Genomic DNA, 25,157 nt, shown 5'->3' on the forward strand with positions numbered 1-25,157 from the left:
GAGAGACAAATTAGGATGCATTCATAGAAATCTGTCAATTCCTCCATCTATCACCACTCTTCTCCTTTCCCCCTGCATACCATTCCTTCACCCACATAATACAGTTCCACTGTCCCACTCATGGGTTATTTTTTTTAAAGATAGGAATACACTTTTGAAGATAAATATTCTGTCACAAATTACCTTTCCCATCTGAGAAAAATGCTAGATTTCACATCATTCCTGCATATTCATTTAGATAAGAACCCCAAACTTTCCATTTCAGAGAAGCAATGCTCCATTGTTCACAACTGAATCTTAATTATCTCCAGTCCAATAAGAACTATGAACCTTTGTGACTATCTAGATAGCACTGATTTTCATGACTAGGCAGGAATTCTACCCAATAAATATAGGGGCTTAATTTTCATAACTAGTTAGTTGAGCCAGTCATATGAAGAAAGAATCAAGGAAAGAAAGACATTCCACCTGCCAGGCTAAGAATTTTTCTACAATGAGAACTGCAGGGATAGAAATGTGATGCAAGCAGAATTAAAATAACATTAATTATGTTTTCTGGTTAAAATAATATACATTTATAGTAGAAAACTTACAAAGTACAAAGAATATGAAAAACCAGCCATAACCCTCCCACCCTAAGTACTTGAGTACAGGTACAAGATAATTTTTAAAAGCGATCTGATTGTCTATGAATCCCCACTGACCTTCTACTATGAAAAACGCCTCCACTTTTGCACACCCAAGGACACTGCACGCCTGGCACGTGTACAGGCCTTCATCCTCCTTCCTCACCCTGCGGATAGTTAGGTTTCGGTTCCCATCTTTCAGCACAATGCCTGAGAAAGGGGGAGAATGTAGTTTTGGTGTTATTTTTAAATTTTTATTGGAATATAGTTGCTTTATGATGCTGTGTTAGTTTCTACCGTACAGCCAAGTGAATCAGCGATGTGCATGCATATATCTGCTCCTTTTTTGGATTTCTTTCGCATTTAAGACACCACAGAGCATTGCGTAGAGTTCCCTGTGCTGGACAACTGTTGTTGTTTAGATGCTAAGGTGTGCCCGAATCTTTTGCAGCCCCATGGACTGTAGCCAGCCAGGCTCCTCTGTCCATGGGAATTCCCAGGCAAGAATTACTGGAGTGGATTGCCATTTCCTTCTCCAGGGGATCTTTCCAACCCAGGGTTCGAACCCATGTCTCCTAAATTGATAGATGGACTCTTTACCACTGAGTCATCTGGGAAGCCGTGCTATACAGTAGGGTTTTTATTTTATGATGTGGTCTAGTGGAGCTTTCCAGGAAAAAAAATTAATATACATGTTTCCCTTTATCTTGGGCTAGTGTCTGACTCCAAAGTGTCAGGGTCAACTGCTATCTCAGCACCCATGGCTTCCACGAAAATTCAGCAGTCTCTGGACACTTGGGCTCTGAGTCTACAAAATGAGTCAGACCATGGACACTAATACTGCTTTTTGTTCTGCCTAAAACAAATCAAGAAACAACATGGATGTTATACTGTATGACCCTTCTACGTGGAATCTAAAAAATAAAACAAACTAGTGAATATAACAAATAAGAAGCAGACTCATACAGAGAACAAACCAGTGATGACTAGTGGGGAGACGGGAGCGGGTGGGGGAAGATACCAAAGGGTAGGGGATTAAGAGGAACAAACTACTATGTATAAAATAAATAAGCTAAGGGGATATATTGCATAGTACAGGGAATATAGCCCATATTTTGCAATCATGATAAACAGAGTAATAATCTTGAAAAGTTGAGAATCACTATGTTGTCCACATGAAAATTAAATAATATTGTACATCAACTATACCTTAATAAAAATAAATAAGTAAATAATTTTTAAAAAAGATATAATATGGACTTTAGTCAATATCTCTAGGAAAATTATACAGCCAAAGTGAGATAGACATGCTCTGTTCACCTGAGTCCTCCACAAGCGTCTCATTATCTTTAAACCACGTAATCTGTGGAGAGGGATTCCCAGATGCTGTGCAGGAAACTTCAATGGTTTCACCAATACTTGTCGTCTGATTCTCCAGGTTTCCCGTGATCATGGGTGCCATGCGCTCTATGTACACACACACACACACATCACATGACATTTAGTTATGACTTTTGAAGTGGTTTTTATATCAGTAAACTATTAAACCATTTGGTAAACTATTAATTTACTAGGCTGAAAATACACAGAGGTGGACAACAGGAGTGTAGGTCACTGAGCAAAGTTAAATGAAACAAGTCAGTTCAGACAGATTACTGCATTTCTGAACATTCATACTAGTGATTTGACCTGGTAATAAACACAAAATTAAAGTTATCTTTCTTGTGGACTTCCCTCCTATCAAATAGATATATAGATAGATAAATTCTAGCCACTGATACCCAAGAATTCTGCCATGCTTCTCTTGGAAAGTATATAACTTCAGTGCAATTCAACAAAGAACACCTTATATTTATTTGGTATTTTTTACAAAACTCATTTGTCCTACTTCTGTTGCTCACTGTCAACTCTATGGTGGGAGTAATAGTCTTATTTTGAAGATGAAATGGGTTAAGCAACTTGTCCAAGTCCCTGTAATTAAGTTAACAGCTGAATTCAGAATCTAGTTAGCCTAAAAGGTTAGTTCAATACTATTTCCAGTAAAGCATAGACAAAATAATAATACTCTAACAAAAGTCAAAGTTTTTTTTAAAAAATGAAGCCCACGGGTACTTGTTTAAATGTACAGGACAATTTTAGATTTAACCTTTCCTACAAATCAGCAAAATGCTATGGAAATAACTTGTCCAAACCAACTGAATATCAAAAGGAATTTTGCTGAAAGAATCCACTTCAACATTTGGCAAAACGACAGTACCTCAACAGTGAACGGCACTGGGGCTTAAGCAAATAGACTCTGGTCTATTTCCAAGAATAATTTTTGGAAAACAACCTGTGAGTTTGTAGGGAAGCAAACCAGCCCACTGTGAGCAAGTGTTTCCTGGGCATGGCAAGCCGGGAGCCTCCTTTACATCTCTTTCTGAAGTTTTTCATTAGCTTGAAACCAGACCAGTCACCAAGATGAACAGAAAAACCATGCTCATATATGGGCTGTGATCTGAAGAGCCTTGGGATGACTACACTCAAAAAATCTCTTCTTTTGACACCAGAGTCTTAACACCAGCAAAATCTATCCTAGTTCCCACCTGAAAAATATGTCAAGGCCTTTGAAATATTATTCGTCTGAAACTGCAGTATAAATTAGCTTATCTGGGCAGTTCTCCTTAACAAAACAGAACATATGCATCCTAGAAACAAGGAAGGGACACTAAGGAGATGAGAAAATGAGAAGAGAGGGTACAAAGAGAAACTCTCTAAATTTGCCTGATTTCCCCAGAGACAGAGCCATGGCTGTACAGATTTTGCGCAAGGTGAAATGTTAGAGGAGGTGCAGAGAGTGGCTTCATGTGGCACCGACAAAGCCTTTTGCTCATTAGAATGATCAACTCATTGACCTTGAGCTGTGCCCCAGCGGCACACACACAGTGCCTCGGCCTCCCAGGGGCTCTCACAGGTCTTAAAACAACCCCATCATCACACTCTCCAGGCAGCAAATGTCTTATCAAGCAATATATGCCACTGTGTTCTATGTCTGCAGCTCAGCAAGGGGTAAAGCAGAAAACAAGCCCGGTCTTCATGGACACAGAGCAGTCACTGGACTACGACAGGTTATCTGCGTTCTCATCCTACCCACCTAGTCACCACTGTGACCTTCCAGCACCCTCCAAGCTCACGGTGGGCATTCACACATACATGTCTATTAAAATAAATGAATGCCCAAGAATGAGGCAGAAATGTCCCTGGTTTAGGGTAATCCCCTGAAGATAGCAGTGAGCAACCCCACCATCAGGGTTGGAAAGAATAGGATTATTTTCTCCTTTTAATACATCACTTCAGCATGATTAGCTTCCTTCTGCCTTGAGGACTTTCAGTGAGTCAGATATGAGCTCATCTGTCTAATGTATAAGCACATAGAGGACAATCTTCTCATGGGCCCTGAAAGCACTACATTGAAGGCATCCCAACTGCCTCTGGATGGTGCAGAGTGATCGCCCTACCTAGGACTGTGAGCTGCCTGGCCACACAATGTCTTTTCTTAGTCTTCCTGTCCTGAGCAAAGCAGACATAGTCTCCTTGGTCCTGCAAGGATGCATTCTGCAGCTCCATGATCAAGACGTCATTTGTGCTGTTAGAGATCATGGTGGCATTCATTTTCCAAAGAGCATCCAAGTTCTTGCAGACAGGTGTGGGTAAATCACCCATGTGGATGGGCAGGGCCTGTGGGCCGAGTTTGTACCACGTGAGGTTCTCAAACATAGTTCTGTCCGCGGAGCACCACAGAGACACACTCTCCTGCTCGGTGGGCTGGGTGCCGGGTTGCAACGTGATTTCAGGACCCCCTGAAATGTAAAACCCATGGTTAGAAGACAGTGATTTACCTTGTGCTTTCTGCTACTGCTTTCATGTTGCCTGCAGTCTGCAATAAAGCACCAAGAAAAGTGAAGCCCTGGCATTCCCAGACAACAGAATACAAGGAGACAACCAAACTGGACAATGTGGTTTCAAAACGTATTGTTTTGCTAAAATACATTATTTGGAAATGTAAATGAATTCCTCAGATATTTATAAAATCTTCACTTGGAGTCTAAGTATGGTTTTAAGATTAAAAAATTCAAATTGAAAGAGGATAATTATAACATGAGATTTACAAACTTAATTCCTCATTGATATGTAACACTCACTGACAGGAAAGCTATGTTTATTACCATGAATTGGCCCAGACTGAAATATTTTATCTCAGTCAGCTAAAGACAAACCATGAATTAAGATGAACAGACAAAATCAGCAGCATCGGGACGGCACCGCTCCCATGTCATCACAACTGTCTCCCCAAAACCCAACTTTGTCAGCTCTTCAACAGCAAGCCCACAAATACTGACTGAATCTCGCTAAGCCAAGTGCTGTGCTAAGACTCTGATGACAGAGACAAAAAGCATGGCGCAGGACTTGACGGTCAAAATCAATTGTTCTCTCCCCTGTGAAGTCAAACGCACTGACTTCACATGAGTCCAGGAGCTACCTGAGGAGTTCTCATCCATGAACAAAAGCATCGATTATCCACCCAAGTTCCCTTCCTAAAGCCATTGCCGCTCATGGGAATAGTCAGGACGATGGGGTATCTATCAGCCAGCCCAGCTCCTGGAGATTATCCACCCAAGTTCCCTTCCTAAAGCCATTGCCGCTCATGGGAATAGTCAGGACGACAGAGTATCTGTCAGCCAGCCCAGCCCCTGGAGCGCACTTACTGGTCACATGGAAGGAGATAACCCTCTCTCCTCTTCCAGCTTTGTTCACTGCTTCACATTTATACAAAGCAGACACATTGGCCGCTTGGATAACAAGAGTACTTACAGTCTGTGAAAAAAATAAATCCCAGGCCATAAACAACAGAGCCTATGTTTATGCACACGCACTCAGACTAAAATTCAGCGTCCCCCCAACTGCTGCGACCTGCCTACTCCATTCATCCTCCAGTACTGACTGCACTCAAATCCATGCAATTATAACTATGCTGATGCTACTCACACATCATACAAAATGAGCTTTGGAACCATAAAATTAAAAATGTTTTAACACAACACTACATACCTTGTCTCACTTTCATGTTTATAAAATCAGAATTACCATACAACTGATGTACAGAGTTAATGGCATATGTATTTTATGTTTCTCTGATTCAGTAATAGCAAGTCAATAGTGCTTTTTAAAAAGTCAATGGTGTTTTCAAACTGACTTAACATGCTAGTATTTTATCATTCCATTTATCTGACAGTCAATCTCCAATCTTCCTCACCTATTATTTTACCCTGCTTTCAGTCCATCCTTCCATAAAAGAGAGACAGATTTTCAAATTCAAAAACTTAAAACTCACTTTGTTTCTTCCTTCAATTAGGGCAATCTGATTTTTGTTGACTTCGATTTTGTTTCCCCCCTGGAAGTCCTCCACATTTCTCCATTCCTTACAAGTGTATGGGTTTGTCGTTAAGGCAGCGAGGCTGTAAGACAGAGGTAAGAGATGATGTCATGACTTAATTTTCCCTTAATTCAAATCAATATCAAGGAAAGGAGTCAGACTTTGGTTATTACATTCTTAGAAATAACTTCGAATGCACTCCACCAAGTTACAAGACTTGGCGCCAATTAAAAATAGGCCTCCGCAATGGAGGAAAAGGTTCTAGGTAGATTCATTCAGGATACAGGAGGGAAGCAGCTATTCTGGGAACAAACCTCCATTCATAAATTGGATCGACAAGACAATTCAAGCTAATTTAGTTCAAAGGAAGGCAAGGAAACTAAGAAGCCATTGGGCTTCTTAAAGTAATTTCCCTGGGACTGTATCCTTGTGTAGGAAACGGTCAGCATCTGAGGAAGAAACTCGAGAGGCCATCTCAAAAACAACAACAGGAAGTGCACTGCTTAGGGTGGTGGTGGGTGACTTGTTGTTGCTGTTTTTCCTAAGGATGTCTGGACTTGTGTGTTAGGACCTGATAAGCCGGACCTGAGACTCTAAGGTCTATCACTCCCTTGCAAACATCAGTACTTCCTCTGAGATGGACCTTCTCACAGATAAGGAGATTGGGGTATTCACTGGCTGACTGGCATAGGAAGAAAAACCAAGGACTGGCAATTAACAAAGTGGCAAAGAAACTGCATTCAGGGAGGTAGACATAAGGGCTAATTAGAGAGAGCTAATCTCAAAGCAGGATACCCCAAGGAATGACATCTCCTAAGGACATAGCACAGAGAAAGATGGAAGGAGATGAAGAGTACTGCTTGAGGAATAACCTTAGAGATAGCCTTCTTGGCTTAGAATGGAATCGTATTGTAGCATGGCCATGTCCGCCAACAGAGGCGTGGATAAGGAGGCTGTGCTACATATTTGTAACAGAGTACTACGCTGCCATATAAAAGAATGAAATAGTGTCATTTCCAGCAACACAGGTGGACCCAGAGATTATCAGAGGAAGTGAGGTAAGCCAGACAAAAACAAGCACGGTCTGTTATCACTTACACATGGAATCTAAAGAATAAAACAAATAATTTTTTTTTAGGTGCAAAAGAGCAGGGGCAAAGGGCATGGTCCTACTCACGCGGGCGGATAGGTGCACTCTGTCTCCAGCTGCCAGTACCAGCGAATGTGACTTGGAGGGGGGACAGCATAGACCGTGCACGTCAGCGTTTGGGAGGTGCCATACTGGTAAGAGTCCACGGGAGACAGCAGCGACTTCTCACCGATCTGAGGTGGGACTGGAGATGAGAAAGACAACTTCTGAACTGTCAATCAGCTTTGAGGATGGAAAGCTGCAGTTTTCAGCAACCAAAGCCTGTGTTTTTCCAAGCATAGCGTTTTTGCCCCCATTTGCTTTTTCAAAGAACATTTAGACTTGGAAGCAGGGCACCTGACTTCTAGTGATGCTCACGATAATGACAATAAACTAGTAAGCTGGGTGGCTTTGTGCCCGTCTCACTGCCCCGTGACTCGCTTTTCTCATCCGCATCCGCGGGAGAGCTCTCCTCGCCCTTCCAATTGCACAAGACTGGGCAAGCCTCCAGAAAAAATACTGCAGTTGTGAATAATACAGTAAGCAGATGCATTATGTGCTGAACATTGTTCGAAGTGCTTCACACCAATTTATTCATTTAATCCTCACAGCCACTATTATTGTTCTCCACTTTACACATGAGAAAAATTCAAAAGTGAAATGACTTGACAAGGTCACCACCCTGCCTCCTTCTCCATCTCTCCCTCCTTCTTCACCTTCCTGCCTTCCTTCCTCTCTCCTATCCTTTCTTATCTTCTTGCCTCCCTTCCTCCATTCCTTCCCTGCCTGACCTCCTTCTTTCCCATTTTTCTGTTTTTGGCTCCAAAGTCATTAATGTGAAACTATCTTGTCATCACTACCAACTTAAGGCCCAAGATTATACATTCAAAACTTGACTTCTTTTTAAGGCTTGTTTTAGAGAGGAGGGTAAATGCTAGGGTGAATCAAATGTGGAGTAACTTCTTGGATGAATGAGATGGTTATTCACCATCCATTCTTACGTCTTTATCTCTTATTCATTTCCTTCTTCCCATCCTTCCTACCAGCTTCTCAGCTTCTCTCCACTCCCAAACCCCTATATGCAACTGGCTCCTAAATGACATTTCTGGAACCTGTTATCTTTAAAATACTCCTTGAAGCTGATGTCCCAGCAAAGAAATGAAGCCAAGCTCAGTAGACATACAGAGCATGGATACATACAGGCAGGATATATAAGGAAGCACATGAGAAGGTTTAATATCACATGAGAAGGTTCTGAAGTTTTAATCTGCTACGCCAGTAGACTGCATAAAGAATTGCAACAGACAGGAATTTCCCAACCTGTGTCTGGAGCAAGATATTAACGGATGCATGGCGGAGGGGGGGCACTAGTCACATGTTTGTTAAACCTCGGCTACTCTGTCTTCCTGACCTCTCCCCCTGGAAGATGGCAATATACAATGTCCATCAACTTAGCATCTCTTGCATTTGCTTGACCACAATGACCTTCTTCTCCCACCCAGAAGACTTATTATAAATAAGCATCTTTCAGGTTGGAAAAATAAAGTTCAAATTATCCTTAAATCTAAAATTTAATATGTCCCCTTTATAGCCTCAGAGTTAGGTCCCAGACATCTGTTGAAAAAAAGATTAAAACACTTCCAAGCAATGTCCACCTAGAAAAGCCTTCTGCATTGGAGCCTACCTGTGCATCACTGATACATCAACCCCAAATCAAACTAGAAATTTCCCACGAAATTCAAGAAGAATCTTAAACATTTGCATGCCAGAAGCACAATTCAAAGGTATTGCAACTGAGCCTGATGACGGTCCCTGCTGGCAATTTTATTCCACAGTACTTAGCCATCTACTTTACTGTCACATTTGACCAGGTTCGATCACCTGGCCTCGTAAGCAAAGTGTCCAAAGCACACTGCTGCCACCTCGTCTCAAGCCACACTGTTCTGGATCATTTTTATACACAGGAGCCTACTCGTGATGCCAGTGAGGCACACGTGCCCAGCTGCTCCGGAGGACATCATCAAATTATTTATAACAGAACTGGGGCAGAGAAGGAAAACTGAACGGACTCACCATTCACCACCAGAGACACCATGTGGCTCTGTTTCTCCTTTGAAATGGGGTTGGTAAGAATGACAGTGTAATTTCCCGTATCTCTTTCACTCACTTCCATAATAGTCAGCAACATGCCCCACTTTCATTGTGTGATTGGACTCAATGGGCTTTCCATTTTTATACCTATGGGGGAAAAATTCCAGGAATTAGTCCAATCTGAGGATCTGTTTTCATGTGGCACAAGGCTCTGCATTTATTCCCAGTCATTACCATTTTATTTCTGGAGGAGGGTAACCAAGGTACTTGACAGGGACTCTGACACGCTCCCCCACGGTGGCTTCCACCAAGGATTCCATGCCACTACCGAAAGCAACAAAAGGCTTTTCTGGAAGAAAATAAAGATAATTTTTTTCTCATAGATGGCAACTTCTTAGACACGGCCATTTCTAAGAAGAGTTTCAAGTGAAGAGTCAAAAGCTGTGTGTCTGAGTCGCTGCGGTTCCCACACTCCCACAGGTCCCATTCCAGCTTCCCTCTCACCCCAGGTCTCCAGCGTTTGTCTCTCCCCCAGTCTACTTGGCAAGTCCACTGAGCACTCCAATCTCACTCAGTCCAAGCATCTGCTTCTCTGTGAAGCTTTCTCTGCGTCCCCCAGGAGCCCTTGGGCGCTCCTTCTCCTCGGTCCCTTCACACCCTACACGTAACCCCATGCACACCAGGACTCAGTCCTCAGACCTCTTCTCTGTGTCGACACCTCCTCTCATCCATTACCTTCCTCCTAAACTTACATCTCCTGGCCCAACTTCTCTGGGATCTAGGTTAATATCTTAAGTTTCCATTTGGATGTTTAACAGGCATCTCCAAATGAAGCCACCAAACCCTGGGTCCCCAAATCTTACTCCCCTCCTTACCTTCCTTATCTCAGTTAAGAAAACTACCATTCACTCAGTTGCTCACACTAAAAACTCAAGAGGTCATCTTCTATTTCTTTTTTCTACATCCCACAGGCAGGGAATCAACAGGCAGATGCTACTGGCTCTATCTCCAAAGTTATATCCAGAATCAGTTCACTTCTCACCACCTCTACTTCCACCAACCTTGCCCAGGCCACCATCCATCTCTCAGCTGGATGACTGCAATTAGCCTTCTAACTAGCCTCTCTACTTCTGCCCTTACTTCCCTAAAGTATTTCACATCAGAAAAAAAAAAGCTTATATAGTGATCCTATTAAAACATAAGCCAGAGCACATCTCTCTCTGCTCAAAACCCGTCTTGCATTCCCATATTATAAAATCCAAGCTTTTACAAAGGCCTGTAAGTTAGATGCCATACAAATTATCATCTAAACTGAGACATTTATGTGAGTGAAAGAGAATAAATGGGAAATTAAGTTATTTTCTCAAAGCCCCACAGAAACTAACTAAATATAGCTTTCACCAATTGTAAGGCTTATGCTTGCAATTCAAGGAAGACTCTCAGCCTTGTAATTGAACAAAACTTGTAAAATGATCTTAGATAAAAACCCTCTGCTTGTTATAGTGATAATAAGAATAGCAGCAACAAGTAATATTTAGTGAGCACTTCCTGCATCAGCTCATTTCATCTCTAAAGCTGGGCTCTGAACCCAAGCTATGTTCTTGACCCTGAGGTCCTAGCAAGAGCTCAAAAACATCTTCTGAATGAACAAAATAGGATTCACTAGCTTAACTTAACTTAACTAGCTTAAACTTATTTGAATTACCTCACTTTTCAAGGCAGAGCATAATTTCCAAGGCAATCTTGGCTTACCATGTACCCGGACGAACGTACTGTTCTTCTTGGTCATCAGCCCACTGGAAGCTGCACAGATATACCACCCCTGGTCACTCCGGGTTACACCATCTATAGTCAAGGTGCTCAAGAACTTCTTCATTTCCGTCCCAGACTGGGTTTTTAGGTCCCGGTTTATAAGTTTTTTATGCTGATGCTGAAAAAGAGGTTACTGAACTTCCAAAGGCCAGCATAACATTCCCCAATAGCTTCTAGATACCCACAAAAGTCTTGGCCCTTGGTGAACACTATTTAATGCTAATAATAGAGACTTCTGAACTTTTAACATTATGCAGATGACAATTAAATTTGGTTTTAGGAGAAATAAATAGAATCAACTGAATTAGGAATTTTAAAACCTCACATAACAGGAATGAGAGAAATATAAACTGCAGAAACACAAGGAAATATGACCACAGTCTAAGGAGAAGAATGTCTCATGCCACTTCTTGCAAAAGATTTCCTTAAAGGGAAAATAGATCAAGGACTTTGGAGAACAGAGGAATAACGCAAACTGGAAAGACATAATCATCAAAAGAAAACTAATCTTCACAGCTTGGACAGAGTTCTTGATTTTGCCTCTTTCTTTCTATGGGTGCCGTATGTCCTGTAGTTCTTTTAAAAGGTATGTGTATGTGTGTGTGTGTGTGTTAGTGTGAGCTAAGGCCCTTAACTTTATCTGGCCAAAGAGGTCCCTGTCTCTCTCAAGCAAACTTCAGTGGAGCTTATTACCAAAGTATTTGGCGGTCTGGCTTTGGGCTGTTAGTGTTACCTTCAAAGACGGGTATTCCCAGTGGAAGTCGATCCCCACATTTAGCTCAGTTCGTGCCGTACAATTTAAGACGAGCTTCTCTCCAACAGACAGCTCGACTCCATGAGCGGGGCTCAGAACCACATCATAGATCTTGTACCCTGGAGCAAGTAAATTGGAAAAAGGGAAAGTGAGAGGGAAACCAAATCTATAACTTGGCTCACATTTTTTCAGAAATGATGCATCTTCAAAATGTGTCACATCATTTCCTCTGAGGGCCTCCCCAAACCTTGGGAACTCCCAGGAAAAATGGTCTACAGAGACTCACAAAGAAGCTCTAAACGGATTTCCAATGTGTTGTAGCCCAGTGGATAGAAAAGCAGTAAAATCTGAGAAGTCAATAGTCACTGGGTCCAGCTTTAGAAAGTTACTGAACTTTCCATAAAATAGGTATGCTTAAAAAGAATTGATGCCAAGCAATGCTCGAACATTGAATTTTTCATAAAACATGCTCCTATAATAGAACTCTTATTCATCCTTGCTCCTGATAAGAAAGGAGGAAAACCTCAATTGCACATAGGTTTATTGGATAGAGAAAGAGGGGATGTAATGAACTGCTTAGCACTAAATCTTGAATTAATATATTTCTCAATATCTTCCGTCTTCCAGGATCTTAATATAAGAAGCTAATTTTTATTATCTAATATTAAAGATTAAAAAGGAATTGTCCTCTTACCTATAACCACAATTATGTACATAATAGACTGGTAGCTTTCATCATTGATTTTTGCTTCACAGAAGACCACGCCAGCATAACTGATCATAGAGCTGGGAATACTGAAGCCTTTCTTGCTGTCCCAGGAAATTCTGTTCCCATCAGGAACAAATCTTTTTTCTGGATACCTCTGGGTAGAAAAAGCAATATCAAATATTTAATCGTATTATCCCAAAGTGAAAACCATGAACACTAAAGAATTCATCTTATTTTAAGATTACAAGTTGGTTTCATTTATTGTCATATTGACCCTTCCTAAAGTTTCCTTTAAAATTCATTGTTGATTTTAATGTTATATAATATATACTATATACAACACATAAAATTACAATATAAGCAGGCTAATCATCTTAATATTAGCTAAAAATTAAAGGTAAGAGATGATGGAAGGAGATGTAACTTACTGCACAAAGTGACACATTGAGGTTGGAAACAGTCCCCAAACATGGAATTACCACAGTTTTGTTTTTGTTCTCAGTGACGTATACAACTTCATGTTGGTCGCTAACAGAAGCAATAAACGGAGACCTGTAATCTAAATGAGAATGTAATTTCATTCGTTAATGGCATTTACTAGAAAAGCTGGTCATCTTTCAGGTTCATAAACCCTAACCAGAGAAATGAATGACTGGGAAAAACATTTCTCCCTAGGCGAGGGAATCTGGAGGTAGGTCGTCTGGTAGAAACCTGGCAGGTTGATCACTACAGTTCTTTCAAAGTGAAAGAGCGCATGTCTTTATTTTCATAAACATTTTCGTATACATTATACATCTCTCATATACATAAATTTTAAAGTAAATTTAAAGTTAAATCTGTATGGTTTGCCTATCAAGTTTTTTAATATTAAAAAAAATTCATGTTCTTTCTCTTTAAGCAAATAATATGTCATGAAAGCAGATTAATGGCTCCCAAAGGATCTTTAAAATAAAGAAATAACTAACCATTTTTAATTCAGGAGAAAGCTTATGTATTTTAAAATTGTGAAGAGTAAATATAAGATCCTGTATAAGGTAATGTTTAATAGTTATTGCATTTAGTTTAAGATTCAGTAGTCATTAATATTTTCAGTGACCAAAACACGAAAGACCATCATGGCAAAGACTGAGAAAAAAACAAAAGAGACTTTAATGCTGTTCAAACATTGATCATATGATGTTAGTATGCTGCTGGGAAACCACTCCTTTCCCCAGGGACAGAGTTGGGGTAAAGTCATGCTTGAAATCTCTGAGAGATAATGGGTCATACCAATACCCCCAATACACCTGACCAAGCATTTTCAGAGCTCTTCAGGGTCGCTGGTCCAAGTGAAGAAACAGTTAATTAAACCAAAGGGGGAAAAGCAGCTAATTCCCTGCAACAGCAGAAGTTTGATTTCCTTCCCAGCTGGAAAACACAGAAAGGCAGCCAATCCAGGCCACCACATGCCACAGCCATTATCTTACGAGGCCAAGACCCACTTCCTGGCTCCATCATTGCTGGAGGGAATGGGGTCAGAAGACTAAGGAAGTAAGGTGGGGACCAGAGGGGATATTAAAGGACTATCCATAGGGAATACTTCAATGTTTTCTTTTCCATTGTTAAACTTCATGACCTAAATCTTGGACAACTCACCTCCTACAACACTAGGCTTAGAAAGGAAGTAAAATTTGATGGTATTCTCAAAGACAGGCAGTGTACAAATAAACAGTGCTGGAGGTGGCTACTTCTTAATATTACCTATCTTTCAGCTACATGCTATGAAATATTGCATAGCTTGCTTATACAGCAAGTCTTTGAAAGCTAAATTAACCCCTTGACGTAAGACTAAAGCTATTCAGTAAATCAATTCTATTTCAGTACCCCCCCAGAAAGGAAATAAACAAAAGAAACCCAAACAACCACCCATCCTCTCAAAATAAAATATTTACTGGAACTCATGAAATGAATTTTTGCATGTCTCCAGGTTTCCTGACTTGGGGAGAAGGAAATAACGAGATATTATGGGAGAGGTTCATCTAGTAGTATTTCCAGACAGCCTGAAAGCAGGAAATCCTTGCAATCTTCTGAGAAAGCCTGATCTCCCAAGACTGCCAGATCAAAAGGAGCCAGAAATTCTCAAAGATCTGAGCCTTGTCTCTTTCAACTTCTGCAGAAGGAAGGAGGACACAGAATCTATCCTGGATTGTGCTTACCCGGCACAAAAGTAATTCTCAAATATTGTGCAAATCCAGGAGTGACATACATTATTTGATGGTTCTCCACTGCACTGACCATATTGCACTAATGAAATGGAAATGGAAACGTGCAAGTATGCTTCCCAAAGCTGATGAAATCCCTGTTCTGTAAAAGATGCTTCTGGAAAAAAGTCTAAGCCATCTTCACCTGCTTCAGATTCTCTGGGATGTACAGAGGTATACAAATGTATAAATAAAATTATGTCATCTTTACTGAAAAGAAAAATATTTAGTATATCTAAGCAAAATACTATACTATACAATTAACACTCACCAAAGTTACATGATTGGTATCTCACTAGTTAAGTCAGTTTTCCCAGGAAAATTAAGTTAATATAAGATTTTTGAAACACAAAGGAAAGACTAACTCAGATTATAAATACTAAATACACGTGACATGTATTTTACCCTACGTGGATGGTAAGCTGGCCTCCACAGTGTAAATTCCAAATTGCAAACTCTAGGATAAGAAGGCACGTCATCCAAGATCTCAGACCACACAAGCAAAGGAAAGAAATCCTGTCTTCAAAAGGCTCTTTGAGTCAGTGTCTTCATATGCGTGAGTGTATGGAAACTTGTTTTTTATAAAGTGTAAGAAGAGGGGGGGAAAGTTCTTATGAACAAAAAGCTCCAGAGCCCTTGGCTGATTCCCTGTGCATTCTTGGGGAAATCTCTGAATCTGCTGTAGATAACCTATCTCTCCACAGAAACTGGTCCATAATTCATCCCTGAATCTTCCTTTTCAAGGATTTCAGGGTTTTTTCCCTCAAACATCAGAAGGCTTCTTATAAATCTCCATTGCCAGTTGTGAACACAGAGCTCCCTTAGAAACAAAGATCAGAACCGAACTAATTGGGTAAAAGAGGTGTAACAGGGCCCAAGCTGCAGAACAAATCACAGAATCCTGTCCTCAGAGGAAGCCTTGGGAGAGAGGAATTCTACGGGCTCCTGTTGGCCGACAGCCTTCAGAGCGAGCCGCTGTTGTCCTCAATTCTGTGCACCTATTGCGCTTTGTAACTGGTAACTCACTTTGAGAAGTGAACGGCATTTAACCACTTACCTTGAACATACACATAAACAACGGAGGCCACGTCAGTGTCCCGGTAGAAGCACTTGTAGGCGCCAGTATCATTTCCAATCACTTCTGGAATTGTGAGCATCTTACAGAAGAAGCTGTCGCTGCAATCTGTGACCTCCACTCTTTTCTCAGAGCCACTCTGATTGTTGGGCCAGAGCCAGTCCAACTCCCTCTGACCCCTGAAAAATTCATTCCAAGCAAGTATTTAAGTGAAATGCCTATCAGGCTGTTTCTAAGAAAATAGAAGGTTTAGTTCTCCAACTTATACAAACTCCTCAACAGACAGATTCACAACCGTTTACCTGTGATGACAGGATATTATGGACACAATGACAAAAAGGTAGAGCCTTAATTTCAGAAACTAACTCATTCATTCATTCAACAAATATTTATTAAGCATGTGTTAAGTGCCAAACATTGGTAAAGACTGAGAATACAGCAGTGAACAAACCAAACTAAAATCAGTGCCTTCATGGAACCTCAGTCTAACTGAAAGACACTGGCCCAAAAAAAAAAAAAAATAGTAAATAAACTTCAATAAAGCTAAAACGTTCAAAAAGTGAATAAAATATATTGTATAAAAGTAGTGATAAGTACTATGAGGAAATTTAGAAGATGCAAAGAAACAAGTGAAGGGTTAGTTCTGGAGGGAGGCAACTTGGTGAAGTGGGCCGTAGGTACATTGAGGGGGACAGAGTTTCAGGCAAAGGGAACAGCAACGTCAAGGCCCTGGGGTGGATTACTACCTGGAGTGTTAGGGGAATGGCAAGGAGCCCAGAGTAGCTACAGAAGAGTGGGCAGTCAGGAGAGTAAGAGGTGAGGTTAGGATGGAAGGGAACGCAACTGTCTAAGGGCCTCACAGGACGTTGAAAGGACAGCATTAAAGCACAGACTACTTTCATTGCAGAATTTCTCTGCAAAGCCCCAAAGAAGATGGTCAACGTGAAGACAAATGTAATATTGCTGATCCTTTTTTAGTGAACTTGACATCAAGTTGCAGCGACATTAATGAAGTTACTTTTAACATACTCCATCACTTTTTTCACGACATAAAGGGAGTACAGAATCTCAGGGGTTTCAAATAGCCTTTCTTGTCAAGGGTGGTTAAGAGGAAAATCTATGGAGAAATGCATCTTGAAATAGCAAAGCTAGGCCAATAGCACCTCTTCCTATGTTTTTTCCCCAAAGGCTGGGTATTGGTGACCTACCCTTGGTAAGGGGACTAGAGTAGCCTTTACACTCGGCAAGCTAAAATAGATCGGTGTCATCATGCTGAACACTTCACATTCATCACGCAGAAACAATGGCAACAAGCGCCCCAAGGTTCTTTGTGGACCCTCAGCACTCTTTGCAGAGAGCAAGGTCACCTCCACCCATCATTTCTGCCAAAGCCACCCTGGTCCCGAGAAGCCTCTGGGTCTGACAAGCATAATCACTACATTAAACCCTAAGGTTTCTTACTTTTCTTCCTGCAGTTAGGGGCTGGAAGGCAAAATTTAAAAGCCTCTTTTTCTTGTCAAGAAGACCTATTTTCCCAGTGAGTAAGAATCAAGAGCATGACTTCTTGCTAGCTGGTGAGTGACAGACATGTCAGAACCTCAAGCCAGAGGATGAGATTCACTCAGTAATATTAATGACCGAATATGAAATTGCTACTAGAGTCAGAATTTATCATAAAATAAAGTTCTTGAAAAATGTTAAACAGATGTCCAAGAGCCATGCTGAAAATAACAAATATGTCCCAAAACTTCTTTAACTCTAAGGCTACATCCTTGGTAGAACATACCACATGCCAGGCACTATCAATAATGGTTAGTAGGGTGTGTGTGTGTTGGTAGAGGATAGTAGGGGAAAAAAATATCAGTAAAATTGCACAGAATTTTGGGGAGAAAAACCTTTCTCATGTTTTCATTACTACATTAGTTCTTAGAAACCTCACGACTTATAAACAATTACAACGACTCTATTACAATTCTGCTGTACGAAAATTATTTTTTCTTTAATAAACAATGAGATATTTGACACAGGAAATCTGAATCTAAAAGGCATCCTTACCTGCAAGTGATCTGAAGCGTTGTGTTAGCCATAATTGTAAGTATGTCTTTTTGGATGCTGAGCCTGGGTGGATCAAGGGAAACACTAGAAAAACCTAGAAACAAATTAAATAAATGAATGTAATTGCCACTGAGTCAGGGCCAATAGGAAACACCTTCCATAAACAATGCACACTCTATACTTTAAAAGGCCTCTTCAGCAGTTCATTGTGCAAAACTTGTGAATTTACTTTTCACCATTCCCAGTAAAAGTTCACAAGCTGTGTCATAACAGGAAGAATGGGCAGATGGTCATAAACCAACACAACAGTTCTGCAATTCATGGAGCAAGGGTGGAGTTCCTGTTTTCCCGCACTGCCAACTTCAAGGTCTTACAAAAGGATATGGGACATTGAAACCAAATGAACCTTCATCAGATGACCTCACTCCTTTGGGAAAGGACCCACAGACACTTTTTTATAAAACATAGGATGCACACATTTGACCAAACTGCTGATTAATGAGTACTACATAGAGCGAGTTCTACCTAGTCCATCGATGTACTTTGGTGGGGGCACAGATGTCCATGACCTTGTCTTATTCTCCTTTATCAATTTTCTAATGCACTTACTCTGGTAACTGAACTGCCAAGGTTGAACAATCGTCCATTAAAACTAGGTGAGAGGAATTGAGAAAAGAAACATTTTCCAATGTCATATAACATGCATGTACTTTTCCTCAGGGAACAGGACTTTAAAAAGGATAATGCTAATGAACTGCAACTGGGGAATCTCAACTTATTGATCAAAGTGTTGAGCTTGTCCTGACACCAAACTTGGAACACAGGAAAAGTGTCTACCTAAATACACCACACAGTTTCCTTGCCATGGGTCACTCCACAGCAAGAAAATTGGGTTCCCTGCCAACTAAATGCAAAGAGCTACCAGGTGTTAAAAAAGCATCAGAAAAAGAAAAACTGTCCACCATACTAGGGTCTTAATTGATATCCAGATTTTCAAAACATCACCTTAAAAAGTGACTGATGCTAGGTAAGCACCCAAGATTCATATGACCCTTAACTCACATCCACTAAGAACAAATGACTCTATAGGCCTACACTGGGATTCACATTGTTGAGCAAATAAAAGAGTATTAGCAAATATGAAAAAGTATGAAAAAACAAGTATGAACAGATATTTAGTGTAAATGTGCAGAGCACTAACTCTTTGGACCCCAGCGTGAACAGCTGCAGGCAAAATAAACTGATCACACTGTTCTCATACGCTCATTCAGATGTGCAAAATATGTTGTTAATAGATTTGTTGCTCAATATCAAATTTTATTTTAAAAACTGGAAATTGTTATATCAATAAATCTCAGAAGCTAATAGGCATTGGACCTGACATGTTTCAGGGGCAGCAGTCTTAAAGTTTAGCATGTATCAGAATATGACTAGGCCTACAAATCTGCCTTTTAACAAGCATTTCAGGTGAGGCAGGCATACTCTTGGATACCTGCGGTCTGGGGGGTCACATTCAGTTAATCAGCAGAGCACTTTTCAACATGAAGGAAATAACCACCCCCAAAGAAGGCAAACAGTAAAGCAAAATGTTTAAAAGCAAAAGAAAAGTCTTCCAATAATCGAGCCCTGCTGCATCTAAGAAAAGGAAAATGAAAACAACTCATTTGGATGAGCACAGACATCAAGTGTGACGGAGAAACACTCAGCTGAGAATCGTGTCAAAAACAGTAACTTAATACAATTCAGATGATGACCCAAATGAGAAACAATCTATTATTTGTGTACATTCACAAGAGAAAAAAATGGTAGTAAAGACTAAGCTCTAAATAAGCTATGCTCCCACCATCACCAAAATAAAACATTCCTGAAAATCTCTTGTAAATCACCTCCACAGATTATCACACACTCTGAACACACTTTCCTATGTCAAAAAAAAAAAAAAAAGTTCTCCATTCACAGGGAATCAAAACAACATCATACTATTCTAGAGACATATCTCCAACAAAAAACTATTCTACAAGGCTATCAATAATGACAACTTCAAATTCAGACATGTAGACCAACGCTCAATTTCTTTTTGCTCCAATAAGCTTCATTCATTTTCATTGGCAGGTTTGAGTTCTGCTTTTCAGAAAGTTCTAAAGAAATAACTCTAAGAAGTACATACACTGCTACTCAATAAAAAGCTCTTCTATGTTCAAATCCCATAACCAAAATTAATTCATTTGTGCACTATTACCCTTCCAGCTCAAAGACAGGAAGGAAAAACAACAGTGCCTCTGTCTCTAAAATTTGATGGCATCAATTATAGCCCAATCCAATTAAGCATGTCACACACTCCAAAAGGGCAACCTCATCATTATGTTCAGGGCAACCCGATTACAGTTCCTACTGCTGTGCTATGGAACACCCTAGGCTTAAAAGCAACTCACATCTTTGGGGAATGCAGAACAAACCACAAGTTCCAGAACTCCACTCTCTCCCCCTAAAGGGAGACAGAGAGAGGTCCTGTCAGGGACAAACGAGTGTCCCTGGTAGAGCTGGCATGTATGAACCAAGTCATTATTAAGAAAATTCAGTAACTACAGACAGATGATCCTGTTACTGTATATGCATGTGAGTGTCCTAAAAAAAACAAAGACAGGTGATACTTTAATTTATAAGGAATTTTAATTTTATAAGACTTTCCCCCTGAATTATGCTTTTTTTTTTTTGCTTTTTCACCCTCTTCCTTCTGGCCCTCCGAAGAGTGAAAATCTGGAAACCAGCAAACTGGCTACAGAGAGATGAGAGAGAAAGGCGGAGTAGGGGAAAAGGGGGAGAAAGGAGGGAGAGAGAGAAAGGAAATTTATTGCAACAAGGGCATGTGTGTTCCTAACCTTGAAGGAGAGAAATTTTAGACGGCAAGGAGGGTGGCGAGTGGCACCCAATCTAAGTACCAAATCGCTCAGAGAGTTTTCAGAACGTGAACTTCTGTCCAAAAGACCAAAAGACCAAAGCGCTCTGAAAGATGTTAAACTGTTTTACAATAAGAAGGTGTCTATTACTTGGAGACACCTTGGGAAGCTGTCACAGCCCCGGGTCCAAGGCCCCATTCCCCTTTCTCTCCGCGAGGAGAGTGGCATCCTGCACCAGGAAGAAGGAAAAGTTTCGCTCTCCCCTGGACCCCACCTCATACAATGGGTGTGTATAGATGAGCTCGAACCAAAAAGGAACATCCGACCATCAGCCCGGGGTCCCGGTTCGACTCCTACAGAGGCAGAGCTGAGCGCAGGGTGCCCTCCGGTCAAGCTGGCTCCTGGCTCCCAGACGGCTTCCTTCCCCGCGCTCAGCCGAGGATGGTGCGCGCAACCGGACAAGGTTTCACCGCCTGTTCCCGCCTGCGGGAGCAGCTCCTGCCTGCCAGCCCGGGGCGCCTTCCCACTCCCGCCTCCCAAGAGCCCGAGGGTGTATAGGCTTCTGCAGGACACTCTCCAGCCCAGGTCCCTGTCGGAAAACAGTCGTGGAGATGGAACTAGGCTCAAGAGACTACCAACTTTCTGGGTAAACTTGGATCAGTCACTGGGCTTCAGTTTCCTCTTTGGTAAAGGAAAGAACACAGTGTCAAGCCACTTTCACCTCTCCAGCTCTATCAGTCCCGATGAGGTCCTGCTTCCTCATCCCTATCTCTCCGCCCGCACCCGATCTCTCCGTTTTCTCTCTAGGAAGTGGGCTCCTTACCCACAGAGGCAGCCCGAGTCTCCACGCAGAACCACAGAGCAAGGGCCAGCAGCGCCTTGCTCTCCATCCCGCACCTCGCGCCGGGCGCAATGCCCAGAAATCAGGCGCCCGTTCTCTTTCTGGTTCTGCTCCGCGAAAAAGGCGCGGAGATGGAACGTGCGCAGCCGCGCAGGGCTTCGGGGCGCTCAGGGCGAGGGTGCCCCAGCTCCCGCCGCGGCTGCAGGAGCGTCTGCGGTGCCAGTCGGAGAGGATGATCCCGGCTGCCGGACAGCTCCTGGCTTTCCGTGGCGCGCAAGTGATGCCTCGCGCGGGCAGAGGAAACGCTACCATACACCTCCGGCTTTCTCGGAGTCCCGGGACTCAGTGCTGGGTGGGAGCCAGAGCCGAAACTCTAGAGCGCGGGGGCGGGGCTATGCAGGGCGGGGCTTCCCTTCGAGACCAGCGCCGCCCCTCAGCCGGGTCCGGTGCGTGGATCGCCGCTTTCCCACGCCCACTCCATCTCTGCATCTCCCCCACTTGCCCAAAACTGCGTCTGGCCCAGAGTGGCCCAAGGGAGAACGTCCCGGGTGCAACAACCCCATATCTAGCAGAAAGAAAATGCAGCCCGCAGCGGGTTCTGAGGCACTCCAAGATTTAGTTGGCCACTGCCTCCCCCAGAACCCCGAAATATTGGGGAGCAACAGCGGGAGCGCGGCGAGGGAACACTGCGCCGTCAGGAGGCGCGCCAAAGTTTGGGACAGTCTTGGCTCCGCGCGCGCCCGAAGTGGCTGGGGGACGGGCCGAGGCTCAGCGGCAGGTTGAAGCAACCCGGGAGAATCGGATACTGAGCCGAGGCGAACGCAGGATCGCAACCTGGTGGTGACTCCAGCCAGACTCCAGAGTGTTTTGCTTGGCCAGCACGGTTGTAAAAATCTGAATCTGAATGCCTCTAGTCCGAATATTCACTTGCCCAGTTATCCAAAGTTCCCACTATTTCCTCTTACACCTGATGGCTTCGAACGTTCTTAAGTTACCTGTCTCGCCTTCTAAAGCATTTAAATCTGAGACCCTCCCCCTGTACCTACGTTTCACCAAAAACCTACCTCGGACCTCCCGGGAGCTGGAGGTACCCAGGGCTCTGGCGTACCTTGGGCGTGTGTGAGTGTCTCCTTGAAAAGGAGCTTTTGTCCACCGTGTGGCCTGAACAGGAGTCCCTAGCGTGACGCTTCTCGGGCCTTCTCAAGAGCACAGCTTCCAGGCAGGATCCCCTTAGGCGGAGGGGAAGGAGGCCGGCAGCGGCGGGCTTCACTGGAGGGGCAATGAAGCAAAGCTCCCGACCCTGGGCACCCAGAACGGTCTGTGCCAAACCTCTCGACCCTCTGGGCAGGTGTCGACTCCTCGTGGCTCTGTTAGAGAACTCGGATTCCTTTCTAACCACATGTATTCTCTTCTCTCCATTTCTCCCCAAACCTGGAAAGTGACAGCACCTGTCCTCTAACTTCATTAAATAGGATCTTCTAGATCCCTCCATCTCTTACTTTCCAGGAGCTTTTTCCTTTTTCCTATTTTTTCTAATTAAAAAAATTTTTTTTTTACAATATTGTGTTGGTTTCTGCCATAGAACAATGCAAATCAGTCGCAGTTATACATCCATTCCCTCCTTCCCTAGCCTCCCTCCCTCCCCCCATCACATCCCTCCAGGTCACAGGTCACAGAGCTAGGCTGGGTCCCCAGTGCTACACAGCAACTTCTCACTTCCCTGGTGCTTTTATTATTTTTTTTCCATTTATTTTTATTCGTTGGAGGCTAATTACTTTACAATATTGTAGTGGTTTTTGCCATACACTGACGAATCAGCCATGGATTTACATGTGTTCCCCATCCCGATCCCCCCTCCCGCCTCCCTCTCCATCCCATCCCTCTGGGTCTTCCCAGTGCACCACACACAACTTAAAGGACCATCTTTCAGGAAGATGGAGAGGTAGAAATATTTCATTTCTACATCTAACCCAAGCTCCTCCTCCTGAAATACACAATTAATGTAAAGTCTTCCTTTTCTTCTATTTTTTTTATGCTTACTATATCTGTGCTCAGTCATGTCCCTCTCTCTGCGACCCCAGGGACTGCAGCCCACCAGGCTCCTCTGTCCCTGGGGATTCTCCAGGCAAGAATACTGGAGTGGGTTGCCATGCCCTCCTCCAGGGGATCTTCCCAACCCAAGGATCCAACTGTCTGAACCACCAGGGAAGCCCTTACTGTATCTATTCTTCTACTTCGCCAGGTTGAAATACTTTAACTTTGAAATGCCATGCGTGTATATGGTTAAAATTATTTTTCATATGGAAAGTTTTAGAATGAAGAGTCTTTCCTTCAGCAGAGGCAAGCATATTTTTGAAATTTTTATTTATTTATTTTTGGCAGCACTGGGTCTTGGTTGCTGAGTGTGGGCTTCCTCTAGTTGCGGTGAGCGGAGGGTAGAAAGACTGCTCTCAGTTGCCGTGTGCAGGTTCCTCATTGCCGTGGCTTCTCTTGTCGCAGAGCACAGGCTCTAGGGCACAAAGGTTGCAGTAGTTGTGGCACACAGGCTTAGTTGCTCCAGGCATGTGGGATCTTCTTGGCCCAAGGATTGAACCCCTGTCTCCTGCATTGGTAGGCGGATTCTTTACCACAGAGCCACCGGGAAGTCCCAGAGGCAAGCATTTTTACTTTTCCTATTTTTCCAAGCAAATAAAGGTATATCATGATCCTCCTTCCAAAGGGTAGCCTTGGTATAAATACCATTTGAGTATTGACTTTTTTCACTTTAAAAAAAAAAACTTGGAGATCATTCTACATCAAGCCTTAGGGCTTCATCTTGTTCTTTTTCATAGTGGCATGGTGTTGCACTATATAAATACACTAATATTTAATCTAGGAGCTATTTGTCAGGGCCAGGGGTGTACTTAAAAGAAACTCTTCTCTTCCTGAAAGTAAACTTAGCAAGGAAAACAGGATGCACTCTGGCAAAGTTGGATAAGGGGGAGGGAGATGGAACCTGGTTTGGAGCAGGCAATTTTTCTCCATCTCCAAACAATTCTTCTCTCTCAACTTTATTTACAATTCGTGACACTTCCTCTTCCACGTCTCACTTTAGAAGATAGTGTCTCTTCTGAATGCAAACCAGAACCTGCAGGCCCATGGTAATAGCCCCCTTAGAAGTCTTAGAGGAAATGATGCGTCTTTGATGGCCACAAGACCAGAATTTGGCAGGGTCTCAATGAAATCAGTCTACCACATTCCCTCCCACACAGCACAAAGAAGTGCCTTGTGTTCATGAAAAATGACAAAGTCTGTTTTTTTCTTTTTTAAGTCTGTTCCACGTGCAATACCCTCCCATTATCTGGCACTGCTGCAAAGGAATGGTTTGTGAGTTAATCAGGCAGTAAGGTAAGATCACTACCTTTCGAAGTATGCAAGTGTGTTCAGCTTCCCATAAATGGTGTTCAAACATCTTTAGGAACCAAGAGTGGTGCTAAGTACACATGGGCTGCTGGATGCCTACCTCCCAGGTCTAC

The 25,157-nt window shown here is 42.5% G+C and overlaps 1 protein-coding gene across 1 annotated transcript in view; it reads right to left on the reverse strand.

The window, feature by feature from the left end:
* The window catches only part of KDR (kinase insert domain receptor), a 44,987-nt gene extending 23,012 nt beyond the window's left edge, over window positions 1–21,975 (reverse strand). The window contains 16 exon segments of the mRNA XM_070458058.1: window positions 705–836; window positions 1,947–2,093; window positions 4,124–4,465; window positions 5,372–5,480; window positions 5,998–6,121; window positions 7,217–7,373; window positions 9,242–9,350; window positions 9,352–9,406; window positions 9,494–9,608; window positions 11,012–11,189; window positions 11,805–11,944; window positions 12,520–12,688; window positions 12,963–13,093; window positions 15,832–16,028; window positions 17,905–17,998; window positions 21,625–21,975. Coding sequence (XP_070314159.1) covers window positions 705–836; window positions 1,947–2,093; window positions 4,124–4,465; window positions 5,372–5,480; window positions 5,998–6,121; window positions 7,217–7,373; window positions 9,242–9,350; window positions 9,352–9,406; window positions 9,494–9,608; window positions 11,012–11,189; window positions 11,805–11,944; window positions 12,520–12,688; window positions 12,963–13,093; window positions 15,832–16,028; window positions 17,905–17,998; window positions 21,625–21,691 — 2,266 coding nt within the window. The 5' untranslated portion in view covers window positions 21,692–21,975.
* Window positions 21,976–25,157: the final 3,182 nt, after the last annotated feature.

Source organism: Odocoileus virginianus, chromosome 29, assembly GCF_023699985.2.
Source record: "Odocoileus virginianus isolate 20LAN1187 ecotype Illinois chromosome 29, Ovbor_1.2, whole genome shotgun sequence".
Taxonomy (NCBI): domain Eukaryota; kingdom Metazoa; phylum Chordata; class Mammalia; order Artiodactyla; family Cervidae; genus Odocoileus; species Odocoileus virginianus.